The sequence below is a fragment of the Labeo rohita genome, chromosome 12 (genome assembly GCF_022985175.1).
Source record: "Labeo rohita strain BAU-BD-2019 chromosome 12, IGBB_LRoh.1.0, whole genome shotgun sequence".
Lineage (NCBI taxonomy): Eukaryota > Metazoa > Chordata > Actinopteri > Cypriniformes > Cyprinidae > Labeo > Labeo rohita.
Genome location: NC_066880.1, coordinates 25,694,418 through 25,709,039, shown reverse-complemented (window position 1 = coordinate 25,709,039; position 14,622 = coordinate 25,694,418). Strand labels below are relative to the sequence as shown.

At 36.0% G+C, this 14,622-nt stretch overlaps 1 protein-coding gene and 1 long non-coding RNA gene across 3 annotated transcripts in view; one reads left to right on the top strand and one right to left on the bottom strand.

Moving 5' to 3' along the window:
• Positions 1–14,622, bottom strand: part of pcdh15b (protocadherin-related 15b) — a 245,671-nt gene that overhangs the window by 21,587 nt on the left and 209,462 nt on the right. For both annotated transcript variants that reach the window (XM_051124508.1, XM_051124507.1), the window contains exons 27-29: positions 12,658–12,785; positions 5,681–5,896; positions 3,716–3,804 (exon numbers count right to left, since the gene is read on the bottom strand). In XM_051124508.1, coding sequence (XP_050980465.1) covers positions 3,716–3,804; positions 5,681–5,896; positions 12,658–12,785 — 433 coding nt within the window. The remainder of the gene's footprint in view (positions 1–3,715; positions 3,805–5,680; positions 5,897–12,657; positions 12,786–14,622) is intronic.
• LOC127174201 (uncharacterized) lies at positions 6,091–12,000 on the top strand. Its single transcript, XR_007828853.1, has 3 exons — positions 6,091–6,215; positions 6,431–6,520; positions 11,845–12,000. It is a non-coding gene; the product is annotated as an uncharacterized LOC127174201 (long non-coding RNA).

Here is a 14,622-nt window from a genome sequence, read left to right as displayed (position 1 = left end):
TTGTCTCACAATATCTTGCAATTCTGACTTTATAACAAGCAACTGCGAATTATAAAGTCAGAGTTGTGAGATGTGAATTTGCAATTCTAAGAAAAAAAAATTTTTTTCCCTAAGAATTTTACTTTATAATTGCAAATTTATTTCTCACAATTCTAAGTCAGAATTGCAAATTTAAGAGATATCAGTTCACAAATATAAGAGACTTAATAGATATAAATTTGCAACTGTGAGAAAAAAAACCCTCGCAATTACAAGAAAAAAGTCAAAATTGCAAGTTATAATTGGGAGTTAAAAACTTGAAATTGCAAGGAAAAAGTCAGAATTACCTTTTCATTTTTAATTCAGGAAAACAGGCAGAGGCATCTAAGCAAAATAAAACAAAACAGAACCAAAAAACAAAAAAACAAAACAAAAAAAACAAGACAAAACAAAAAATGTTCATAACATCTGATGTCAACCACTGATGTCACATGGACTATTTCACAAAAAAATGGAAGGTAATTGCATTTTTTTTCTAACAATTTAGACTTGTGTGATAGAAATTTGCATTTCTGATTTTTTCTCAAGCAACTGCGAGTTATAAAGTCAGAATTGTGAGATGTAAACTTGCAAGAAAAAAGTCAGCAACTGTGAGAAAAAAAACAAACAAAAAAAACCCCCATCAAAAACAAAAATCTCGCAATTATAAGACAGAAGTTAAAATTTCAAGTTATAATAATTGTGTAAAAACAGTAATAAAAACAAAACAAAAAAAGGAAGGTAACTGCCACTTTTTCCTCACAATTCAGATTTTTTTTTGAATTTTTTTTCTTGCAATTTCTCACAATAAAGTTTAGATCTTGCAATTCTGACTTTTTTTCTCAGAACTGTATGATAGAAATTTGCAGTTCTGACTTTGTTCTTAACTGCAAGTTTATTGTTTTTAAGTCAAAATTGCAAGTTATAATAACTGGGAGTTACAAACTTGAAATTGTGAGGAAAAAAAAAACAATTACTTTTTTTATTTTTTATTCAGGACAACTGGCAAAAAAAAAAAAAATCCAAAATCCAAATAAAACCAAACCAAATTGATCAATCACAACAAAGCAAACCTAACCAAACAATACAGAAAACAAAACAAACAGCCTAAGACGTTGACTGGCACGGGTGTATAGACCCACTATTTAAAAATACTGCATATGGATTGCAAAAACATGAATGGCCCCTTGGTCTGGAAATGAAAATAAACTAAATTCTTTTCTTCCATCTCCATCAAGTTATTTCTGTGCTAATTTGAGAGCCCCTAAGCCATTAATTGGTGGGCACATATCAGAGAAAATAAGCTGACAATCAACTTCCACACTATCGCAAACATGCACAACAAGCGCTAATTGCAGTAATCACCATAGCCGGAGACATAAAACAGAAAAAAAACTACATAAGAGCGACAATTACTTTGCCTAAATATATCACAAGTGTTGCAAACCCCTATATTAACCATATTTGTTTGGCTGCAGGGAACACTGTTTTGAATGCAAAGGTACAAGAAGGACAAATACAAAGCGAGGGCTAAAATGAGCTGTGTAAGACAGCGTCACTTCAAAGCTGGTGTCCTTGTCTCCCAGTAGGTGTCTTTATTATCCCTCAGCTCACATCTCAGAGCAACCAGCCCTCCTCAGCCAATTACCTGCAGTGCCTCAGATATCCCCCCCTTCACAGCTGCTGAGGTGAAATAAGAACATGGGACAAAAAAGAACAGAGGATGGAATGATGACTCTACTTGGAGGAAAGGAACAACGAGCAGGTTTGCTGGGGAAATAGTCTGGCAAGAGAGAATTGATGTGGTTTGGGAAAACTCGGGCTGTGAGTTTTGTTATCTGAGTGTGTACACTAGGAATTTAAATGTGTTTATGTCCTCATATTTGCAATGTAATATCTCAGCAGTCATGTCTATGTGAAAATGAATATTTTGTCAACATCTACAAACGTCGTTCCAAAACCGAATTAATTTCTTTTTTCTATGGAACACAAAAGGAGAAATTCTGAAAAATGTTCACGCTGCCTTTTTAAAGCTATGCTTTCCATTGATGTATGGTTTATTAGCATAGGACAAATATTTGGCCGAGATACAACTATTCTATAAAAAATCTATACTGCGAAAATCACCTTTAAAGTTGTCCAAATGGAGTTCTTAGCAATGCTTATTACTAATCAAAAATTACGTTTTGATGTATTTACAGTAGGAAATTTACAAAATATCTTCAAGGAACATGATATTTACTTAATATCCTAATGATTTTTGGCAGTAAAGAAAAATCAATAATTTTGACCCATAGCTATTGCTACTAATATACCGGTGCTACTTAAGACTGGTTTTATGGTCCAGGGTCACATATGATGGCAGTAAGTGAGGATGGGTGATGTTGAGCGTCAAAAAATGTCATAAAACATCCAAAAAGTATGATAAAAGTTGTCCATGCTATGTTTTTATGGTAACACTTTAGGTACAAATGCATGACAATTATTTAACTCCCCATAATCTTACCCCACTAACTATTAATTAGAAGTTTATTGTTGTAGTTAACAGTTAGTGAGAATTAGTCCCTAAACTGAAATGTGACAGTTTCTACTTATTACAAAATCTCTGAAATGTCATTTGCACCATCACAAATTCAAATGACGAATTTTGACCCAATAATTAATCATTTTTGGCATCATAGACAAAAGCGTTTTCATGTTGCACATTTGATTATACACAGACACAAAATATGAGTTCTGCTGCCATGATTTTTAGTAAATAACTTTCACAATTTGGCTTCAAAACACTTAGACCAAGGCTGTCAAAAACCTCTGGAGGAACACATCTAATGGTGTGATGTTATTTTTAAACAAAACAAGGCCAAAACAAAGTATGTTTAGAGGAACGGTATCCGGTAAACACTTTCAAATAAACACTGGTCTGTTATAGTCGGGATGTTCTCAAACAATATACCACAAAGAATATATATAATATATGAGTATGCAGAACCTGATTTTACCAAGTACGACATGTTCCTGGATCAACATCTTTGTAGACCCTGGAACAACATTGTGATTAACCAATCAGATTTGAAAAAATATAGTTTATAGTTTTTGTCAAGTTTTGGCTTACAGTCAGTGTTTGGTGCTTGTACATCAGTGTCATTCATCTATATCTATCATTTCCTCTGATTTTAGGGATTACTCATGGGTAAGGTTAGGTTTAGGTGTAGGGATGTGGTCAAGATTACATTTTTGAATTAAAATGTTGTTCCAGGGTCAACAAAATATGTTGACTCAGGAACACATCTAACTCAGCAAATCAGGACGTGCATATGAGTATATCACGATATAATGAGCATATCAGGGCCTTTATAGAGTTTCAAAATGTCAATAATTTTTGGTACACTATTTCTTCAAGAATTTTAATTTAGAGGAAGACAAGGATAAGTGCTAACCCTTGTCTGACAGAGGAAGGTGGGGTTTCTGGTTATTCTGCTCTTGCCGCAGATGTTACACAGTGTGGGTCCGGCTTCTATCTAAGAGGGGTTGACAGAATCAAGCAGCCCACTGATTTATCCCCAACATAAACATCTGCACCCGCAGGAGTCAAGTACTCATGCATACATTACAACTTCATGCGGCTTCTCCGGCTGCCAGGAACGTTATGTTGGTGAATATGTCTGGATAAAGAGTGTGTTTGCATAGAATGCATTACCCAATCAGCTGATCCTTGTTCTGTTCAACTACAGTGGGCGGCACGTTGGATACGACCACCTGCATGTCCAGCTGGTTAACCACTGACACCTGGGAGACAAGAAAAAAATAAGCTCTGGTTATCGAAGAGAAAATGATAGTGTAGCATGAAGGCTCTGAACTGTGTGACATTTTAAATACATGCTGTTTCTGTTAAATCAAGCTCTGTACATTAAGAACGGCCTAGCTGGCATCAACTAGATGCCACTACCTCTACATCTTTAACTCACAGGCCAAGTGCACATTCAGGATATTGAGCTCTATTGAGAGATTAATTTATAGGTTTAAATACTGTTGGAGATCCTCAGGCCACAAAAAAATCAATGGCTCTTTTGCATCAGCTTTGGACGTTCTTCAAGAAAGCTTACAGGGACTGTATTTTTCTAATCAAAATCAGCTAAGGAAGTTGCTTTTCAAATTACATGATGGATTGCATCTCAAGACAGATTACTGCTTTAAACTTTAATCAACCTATTCAAACTGGCTCGGGATTGTGCATTAAAATAAGAAGTGTGTAGAATTGCACCTCATCCCTAGTTGCCCTGATTCTGATGCCACTTAATGATTTTGGTTTATGATTCCATTACTAATTCTTTTATTACAATTTGAGGAAAATATATGCTACATATTTTTTGGCAACATATATACAGTTGAGGTCAAAAGTTTACCCTTTCAGAATCTGCAAAATGTTAATTATTTTACCAAAATAAGAGGAATCATACAAAATGCATGTTATTGTTTATTTAGTACTGACCTGAATAAGATATTTCAGATAAAAGATAGTCCACAAGAAAAAAAAATAGCTGAATTTATAGAAATGACCCTGTTCAAAAGTTTACATCCCCTTGATTCTTAATACTGTGTTCTTACCTGAATGATCCAGAGCTGTTTTTTTGTTTTGTTTTTTTTTTTTTTAATACTTGATAGTTGTTTATGAGTCCCTTGTTTGCCCTCAACAGTTAAACTGCCTGCCGTTTTTCAGAAAAATCTTGCAGGTCCGACAAATTCTTTGGTTTTCCAGCATTTTTGTGTATTTGAACCCTTTCCAACAATGACTGTATGATTTTGAGATCCATCTTTTCACACTGAGGACAACTAAGGGACTCATATGCAACTAATACAGAAGGTTCATATGCTCACTGATGCTCCAGAAGGAAAAACCATGCAAAACCAAGAGCCGGGGGGGTGAAAACCTTTTGAATTTGAAGATCAGGGAAAATTTAACTTCTTTTGTATTCTGGGAGGCATGTAACTGTTGTCTGTAGGCAAAAAAAAAAAAAAAAAATGTAGGTAAAATAAGAACAATTTTTCATTCTATTAATCTTCATTCTGTTCAGAAGTTTTCACCCCCCGGGTTCAAATACACAAAAATGCTGGAAAACCAAAGAATTTGTGGAACCTGAAATATTTTTCTGAAGAAAACAAGTTGAAATAAATATATTTAATTAAATTAGATAAATGTAAGAGTGATAAATAAATAAATGAATAAATGACTCATTAATTAATTATTACATTAACTGAAGTGATTAAATTAAATAAATATAAACAGACACATTTAAAATATTAAACTTAAATTAACTAAATTAAAATAACTGCAATTGTCAAGTTTGGGGGTCTGTGTCAATTATAGGTTTGAAAACCCCCATTTTTAACTACGTATTGTCATAAGTACAACCAGAGAGGAATTACACCGATGTGAATAAAAGTGAGGACATGACTTAAAAGTTCAGAGCAATGAGTCAGATCTTACATTTATGACTGATACAGTGAATAAGGCATCAAACTGATATCCCACAAGTTTATGACTCTTTTTGAGACTTTTTGAAGTTAAAACCTGCTCAAAAAAGTCATTTGTTCACAAATCTGACTTCTGATTGAGAAATCACACAAAAACACTCAGCTTTATGCTTCTTGATCACATACGTACCACCACTTGAGCGCTGCTGCTGAGTCCCTCCCCGTAGTCATCGGTAGCAACCACGTCAAATTTAAAGTAGGAGCGGCGCATGTTTCTGTACATGATGGCTGTCTTAATTACTCCTGTGAAGGGCTCAATAACAAAGCCGTCTTTGCCGTCAGTAGTTGGGGGAATAATCAGCCTGTACAGCATGGCGCTGTAATTCCCTGTGTCCTTATCCACAGCCTGTCAGATACAATAGAGCACAGACATGTCAAAGAGAGGAATAGCCACAAGCTACTTATCACCTACAACACAGAGCTGCTCAACCTCTGCCGTGACACGCACTCCCACCGTCAACCTTCAGGGGGAGCTCCAAGCTCCGATTTCACAGCACCGACGTCACTTTGGCTCTGTCTCAGCTGATCGTTATAGCACTCCACTGCGGTGACAATGATTTATAATGGCTTTTTACAAGAGAGGGGAACGGGCGGCTCCACAGACAGCAGGGTGCCCCGGACCAGGCAGTGTCATTAACACAAATGAGACTTTTTCCAATATGCCTGTAAGACCTGTTTCAATAAATACAGTAAATGTGTATTAAAGGCCCTCGCAAACAAAAGGTCCAGCTTTTAATTGGTCATTTAGCGAGGCTGAGCGTGGACGGAACGCACAACTTGGCGGCAGAAACCTTTGATCGCCTCTGAGTTGAAACTGTGAAATTGAATTCGCATTTCCACGATAGTCTCCTTTTCTTTTCTTTCTTTGTTTCTATTCCAGATTGAACCTGAGGAACATCAGAAAGGCCATGTTTTCTTAGAAGGAAGATATTTTTCCAATATGCCTGGAAGAGCCATCTCATTAAATACAGTAAGTGTGCATTACAGGGCCTTGCAAATAAAAGGTCCATCTTTTAATTGGTAACTGAGTGTGCACACAATGCACAACTTGTGGCGGAAACCTTTGAACGCTGCTGTTGCACAGATCTTGAGTCAAAACTGTGCGAAATTGAATCCATACTTTCAGAAAAGTCTCATTTTTCTTTGCTTTTTCATGTTTTTTTCTTTTACCTTAGAGTAAATTTAAGGAACATTAAAAAGGAAATGTTTTCTTAGAAGGCCAATATTTTTCCAATATGCATGGAAGACCAACAGATAAAGTGTGCATTAAAGGCCAACAAAAGGTCAGCCTATTAATTGGTCATTTAGTAAGACTGAGCATGGATACAATCCGCAACTCACAGCAAAAACCTTCGATTGTGTGATACTTAATATTTCCACAAAAGTATTTTTCTTTTCTTTCTTTGGCTTCTACCTCAAATTAAACTCTAGGAACATCAGAAAGGCAATGTTTTCTTAGAAAGCCATTTTTTCCCAATATGCCTGTAAGCACTGTTTCAATAAATACAGTAAGTGTGTATTAAAGGCCCTTGCAAACAAAAGGTCCGGCTTTTAAATGGTCATTTAGTGAGGCTGAGAGTGGACGAAATGCCCAACTTAGTGGCAGAAACCTTTGATTGCCTCTGTGGCGCAAATCTCGAGTCGAAACGGTGAAATTGAACTCACATTTCCACAATAGTCTCCTTTTCTTTTCTTTCTTTGTGTTTCTACTCCAGATTGAGCCAGAGGAACATTAGATAGGCCATGTTTTCTTAGAAGGCAAATATTTTTTCCAATATGCCTGGAAGACCCATTTCATTAAATACAGTAAGTGTGTTATAAAGACCCTTGCAAATAAAATGTCTGTCTTTTAATTAGTAACTGAGCATGTACACAATGCACAACTTTGCAAAGGCGGAAACCTTTGAACGCTGCTGTTGCACAGATCTTGAGTCGAAACTGTGTGAAATTGTATTCTCACATATATATTTTTCCAATATGCATGGAAGACCAATAGATAGAGTAAGTGTGTATTAAAGGCTCATGCCAACAAAAGGTTAATCTATTAACTGGTCATTTAGTGAGGCTGAGCATGGACACAATGTGCAACTCACAGCAGAAACCTTCGATTGCTGCTGCAGCAAAGGTCTTGAGATGCAATTTTGTGTATTTCCACAAAAGTCTTTTTCTTTTCTTTCTTTGGTTTCTACCTCACATTAAACTCAGAACATCAGAAAGGCAACGTTTTCTTAGAAAGCCAATATTTTTCCAATATGCCTTGGAGACCCATTTCAATTACAATAAGTGTCTATTAAAGTCCCTTACGAACAAAAGGTTCGTCTTTTAGTTAGTCACTAAGCAAAGCTGAGTGTGGACAAAATGCACAACTCTGTGGCGAAAAACTTTGATTGCTGATGTGACACAGATCTTGAATCGAACTGAATTTGTATTTTCAGAATCTGTTTCTCTTTTCTTAATGTTTCTACCTCAGATTAAACTGGAGGAACATCAGAAAGGCAATGATTTTCTCCATATAGTGGACTTAAATAGTGCCCAATGGGTGAAGGTCCAAATTGCAGTTTTAATGCAGCTATTATCTAATGAAACAATCAGTAATTGTGTAATAAAAAAAATATATATATAATTTTTAACCACTAATGCGTGTCTTGCACTAGCTCTGCGATGCGTGCCCACAACTTCACACATTACGTAATGATGTTGGAAAAGTCACACACAGTTTTTCGTCTGTGTACTTCGGGTCAAAAAGGTAGGGTATGGTGAAAAACTCCATCTCATTTTCTCATCCAACTTTAAAATCATCCGCATCGTTGTTTTACCTTTTTTTTGTAAAGGGCATTTGACTTTATTTATTTTAGAAAATTACCAGTTGTTTCAGATAAGACCCTTATTCCTTGGCTGGGATCATGTAGAGCCCTTCGAAGCTGCACTGAAACTGCAGTTTGTACCTTCAACCCGTCGATTCCCATTGAAGTCCACTGTCTGGAGAAAAGACCTGGAATGTTTTCCTTAAAAACCTCGAAATTTCTTTTCGACTGTAGAAAGAAAGAACTTCTCGGATGACATATAGGTGAGTAAATTATCAGGAAATTGTTTTTCTGGAAGTGAACTAATCCCTTAAAGGGGTCATATGATGTTGCTAAAAAGAACATTATTTTGTGTATTTGGTGTAATACAATGTGTACGCGGTCTGAGTCTCAAAAACACATTATTTTCCACATACTGTACATTATTGTTGCTCCTCTCTGCCCCACCTTTCTGAAACGAGTCAATTTTTACAAAGCTCATCGTTCTGAAAAGCGCGGTGTGCTAATTAGCCAACTATTCAGTGCGTTGTGATTGGCCGAATACTTCAAGCATGTGACGGAAATGTTACGCTCCTTGCCATGTTGTGATGCCGTGTCCCGGCACGATGAGACAAAAACAATAAAACCCATTATAAATGAACTAAAACCCATTTTTTGCATCCAGTGAGGACATAATTACTTATTATAATGACTCATGCTGTCGTTTTACTTGTTGTGTTGCATTGCGCCGCATAAACATAACACCATGTCTGCATTTGTGATCGTAGAAACGACAAGCACTACTCTACACTGCTCAAAACTCGTGTTTGAATAGCCAGTAGCACATTCTTTAAATATGAAAATGTACTTACAGGCTGTGAGTCAGAAGTGCCAGACTGTCCTTGCAAAGTTGGAAACTTTATAGTGTGCACAGTGGGCATTGTAGGCTACTCTCTCAGGTTCAGGAAACAGTCCTCCATAAAATGCGCTGCACACACTCGAATATTTGCATTGTACTGTTCTGGAACAGTGTTGTAAATATAACTTAACCACTAATTTCTAGTTGTGTACTCATTTGGAAGGCCAAACAAAGTACTTTTGCTTTCTCAACGAAACACACAACATCTCTACAACATGGTGGCGGCTGCAACAATACTACAGCGAGAATAAAAGTTACGCCTTCTTTCTTTGCGTATACATTTGGGCGGTGTTATGCAAATCTTCCCACACCGTGACATAGATTTGTGGGTGTGTGTTTGAATAAGCCAGTTTAGGAAGGCGTGGCTGAGTCTTAACTTTTTATAAAGAATATCTCTTTGGGTTTGAGACTTTAATCTTTGGAACTTTACAGATCTTATATATGCACAAACAGCTTGTAACACTCCAGAGACAAAGGAAAACATGAAATCGCATCATATGACCCCTTTAAGTGTGTTTTAATGGTCCTTGCAAACAAAAGGTCCATCTTTTAATTGGTCTTTTAATGAGGCTAAGTGTGGACAGAACGCACAATCAACAACAAAAGTCTCTTTCTCTTTTCTTTCTTTGTGTTTCTGCCTCAGATTAAACTTGGGGGACATCAGAAAGGCAATGTTGTCTTTGCAGGCCAATAGACTGCATAAACTAATTATTAGATCAGGGCGGAACAATAGATGCAAGGCTAATCAGAGAAAACGCTTCCACAACGCAAAGTATAAGCAGTTCTTTCACTGACATCCATGTCCTTAGGGTTGGCAGAGCAAGGAACGGTTTCAATTTTCTCGCCTTTTTCCCCACAAAACTATTTAAAGAGGGATTTTAAAGTAGATAAATCTAATCTACGAACCCCTGAGCTGCTTGAGCAAAAAATCCATAGTAAGCGATTTCTGCGACACCTCAGAAATGGACAGAATGCATGACCGTGTATGTCAAGGTAGCATATTTTGATTTTTGTCAGCTGAACTTTATATCTCAAACGTTTCTTCAAGTAAACAGAAGACATTGATGATGGTAATCTGTATTCGCAGTGAATGTGACCCTATAAAACCCCAGACTTCTGCTGCGTGGCTTAACTCAGTCTGGGGTCTTGGCTAATAAGGTCTCCTTGAACGAATGCAGGACGCCGGGCACCTGATAGCATCGCTGTCGCTGTTCTTTTAGTCTGCATGTGAACTTAAAGCAGGGTGAAGCCATGTGAGGTGAACCCCCATCTGGGGGACAGCATGTGGCCTGCATGTCTGATTAGAGTAACTCTGAGGTAATTAAATGTACGACTTTTAAAGGATATAGTTTTGAGGCCAGAAACATACTTACGCAAGAACATAAATGTAGACGCTTGTGGAATACATTGCAATTTTGATACCACAGTAAAAAACAATATACTATTAAAAACACTCCTTTGAAGTGAAACATCAATATAAATATTAAAGTAAATTAGCTTTTAAGTATATCTGAAGGAAAATGTTTTAATTAAAAATTAAACTATTTAAGGCAAGAAAACCATAAAAAGAAGAGAGAAACCAATTACAAGCAACTGAACAAATAAAAACAACAGAACAAAGACACTAATGAAATCAACAGTGCTTGGAGTTTGCTGGGTATTTAACACAAACTGAAACTGAAAAGAAGTAATTAAATGTAAAATAAAATTATACATAAATACTTAAAATATTGGCAAAGGTGGTTTTTGTAATTAAAATTCATAATAAAGTTTCTTTTTTACTTTCGGCCTAGCTTTGGATATGTTCAACAATAAAAAAAAATAAAAAAAAATGTATTAAAAAGTTACTCAGCCAAGAGCTGTGAGTGTTTTTCTTTTTGCCTTGTTGTTTAATTAATATTAATGACATAATAGACAGTGACAGATCCATTGTAGAAACATTAGGAACAGTTCTGTTCACAGTTTTTACTAGAAAAAAATAACACAAAAATGCCTTGCAATGTCACAACTCACATAAGTGATTTGAAAAATAGACAAATTACTGCAATCTCCAGATTATGTTCTATAAAGCTTGTACTGGCATTACATTACTTAGATTTTAGCATCAACTTTATACTAACTGCAACTTTTGACGTCCCTAGCACTCCCATACTCAAGGAGGTGCTAGAGTTACCATCAAATTTCTGCCATTAAATCGGATTGCCAGTTATTATTCAGGTAGTTATCCATAAACATGACTTTTGAAACTTTGACTCTGCCATGAAAGGAGCATTTTTTTTGCAAATGTCTGCTATAATGCTACACTGCAATATTGAGAATGGAACCTGTGTGTAATAAATCACCCAGAAATGTAAAAATGCATGCAAAAATGTATAAAACCAAATCTGAGATGCCAGAAGTGTGTTTATGTACTAGCATAGGGTATGTTTCAGGCTAGAATAAATGTTTTCTAGACAGAAAAGTACTAGTAAACACAAAGAGAATAAAAGAATAATACAGAGCGAGGAACAGTGGCTCGAAAAGAACACAGTTTGTGTTCCAAGAGAAAGCCTGGCTGATTTATGAGGGTCTGTGATTTATTTTCTCTTCCAGGGAATACGGTGCCCTTGTCCACGCTTTTGACAGTTGTGTTGAGATCTGTATCAGCAGGCCACCGCAGCCATGACATTTTACAAGCTGTCTCAAGATGATCCGATCTTTCAGACCCCAGCTGGGCAGACTTAAGCTCCTCAGCCAAGACCAGCAATCTGATCAACCAGAGAACAACACCTCACATGGACACAGGAACCAATCACTCCAACCACCAACACAGAGGAAACTAGCCTGATACACTTCAGCAAAATGTAGCGTTTCCAGACTTTTCTGGAAATGTTTTTTTCCTTTCCAGTCATTAAAAATCATTCTGATTCAGCCCAGTTCACTACTGAATCATTCAGACCAATCTGGAAATCAATGTTTTGTTCACAGTTCTAACATCATTTAGGTTTGCAGGTAAGTTTTTCCTCTGTGCAAGTTTCTGAAAAATATATATTCACCATAGACATGCCCATGACTTTTAAAATTTGATTAATATCCATGACTTTTCCAGGCTAGGAAAACACACTTTTAAAACTCCCTGATATTTCAGGTCTTCCGTGACCGTGAAAATGGTTGATTTCCTCCTGTTGAAGAACTGAATTATTATTCATTGCTGTGCAGCTTTGTTCTCTGAAATGCCTCCATTGGTGCTGGAGTGACATTTTATCATATAGCAACCACCCAATCAAATTACACTTAGCGATTTAGCCTGCTCCTGCCATTCTGATGCAATATGCATCAGTTAGTGAACAGTGCTTGGCTTATCTGTGGGAGTGCTGCTGAAACATCACGGAGAGAGTTACAATCCTGCAGGGGAAGACACTTTACCTGGACCTGTAAAACAGAGGTGAAGGTCTTGGCATCCTCTGCAACCCCACCAAGGTAAAAAGGCTTAGTGAACTCAGGAGGATGGTCGTTCTCATCTTGCACATCGATAAAGACCTTTGCTGTGTTGCCTGCGAGAAAAAAAGAAAAAACATACAAGAACGTTATATCAATTTTAAGCCTGCATCTAAAATATGAATACAGTTTGAAACCCTAATTTTTGTTATTTTGTATTTTTAAACATTTAGTAAACATCAAAATAATATTTTGATCTGAATGTGAGCTTACAGTCGATTGTAAAAAAGAAATGGATTTATATCCAGGGTTCCCACTCTTTCATGATCACCAGATTCAAGGACTTTTTAAAGCACCATGTATTTTATATCAAGCACATATCAAATGCACACACCAGCATATGTAGCGTCATGAAAGACCTCTTATAGTACTTAACATTTCACTTACACTAAACATTTACATTAAAAATTTCAGAGTGACAAAGTTTTGAATGTGTAGGTTTCATAAATTTAGACCATTTTGAGCAGTCGTGTTCAAAGGAATTTTGAATTTCTCAAATATTGATACAAATTTATATTCTTGCATCAAACAGTTTTTTGCTGTAATTCTTGTAAAAGATTTAAATTTGAAAGAATTTCTCAATTTTTAAATTAATAAAAAATGGTTAAACAGGGCTCCACACTTTTCTTTTTAGGAGCACTTGTGGAGCACAAAAATAGGAGCACAGTCAAAAATTTCAGCAGCACGTTCTAATCAATAATCAAATTCTGATAAAATATTAGCCTTCCCATTACGAGACGATATTTGATTGCTTAAAGTGATTTCAGGAAATTTTGTTTTTACCTTTGTAATGGCATTTTTCTAACTTTAGAGTATGTCATCTTTTGTCAAATTCAAAAAAATATATTTATAAGCTTTTTAATACAAATAAAAACAAGTAGAATAAGAATCAAATGAAATCAGTATTAAAAAATAAATAAATTGTACTACAGAGGCGGCACAGAAGTACACAAAAGTGGCATGTAGGTGCATTTTCAGATAGTTTAATGAGGCTCAGCGGTCGCATGAGTGTAGTGAAATTCATAACTTCATGTTGAGGTTAATGTTTTATATATAATATAAATAAATATATAAATATAAATATAAATATTATATATAATTTAATACAAATATTAAATGATTTAAATAACAGAAAAGATACTTTAAAATGAAAGTAAAACTGCCAGTAGGTGGCGGCAAGTCGCTGATATTATCACTGAAGCGTTCATCGAATTGATTCGTTCGAACGGCTGATTCATTCAGGAACGAAGCAAGTGATTATGAATCGGTAATTGAATCAGATTTGTTTAAAAAAGCCCATCCATGCATAAATGAAACAACGCTGTCCTTGAATGGAGATGCGCAGGAGCTCAGCTGTTACTTTGTTTGAAACGATTTTCTTTGACGAAAATAGGGTAATAGTGTTCAGACAATGCAAGTCACTTAATATTAACTTCTTGTTTAGTGAACTGTTGTATTAAATCAATATCATTTGCAAACTCCCTTAATCAATACACCTGTCTCTCTCCTTCGTTCATCGCGATCTTCCATTATAATCGATGCAGCTCATCCAAAGACGACTGGTTATAGGCGTGGGGAGGGGCATTTTTACTGCGTGATTAATATAAGCAGCACGACACAGCAGTTTATATGTAATATTTCTCTAAAAATGGTCCAGAAAATATACAGAAAATAAATAAAGAGACAGTGTAGGAGAGTGGTTATTATGTGCAAACAATGGGAAACAATATATACACTGCGCATGTCAAAAAAATAATTTCCAATTTGAAGCTTGTGACAAACGCGCACATCAACCCGCTCACTTTATTTAGCGTTCATGTAAACACTACATTCAGATTCATCAGTCGGAATTAATGTAGTCAGGTTGAACCAAAATGTGTGCATGTAAACGTA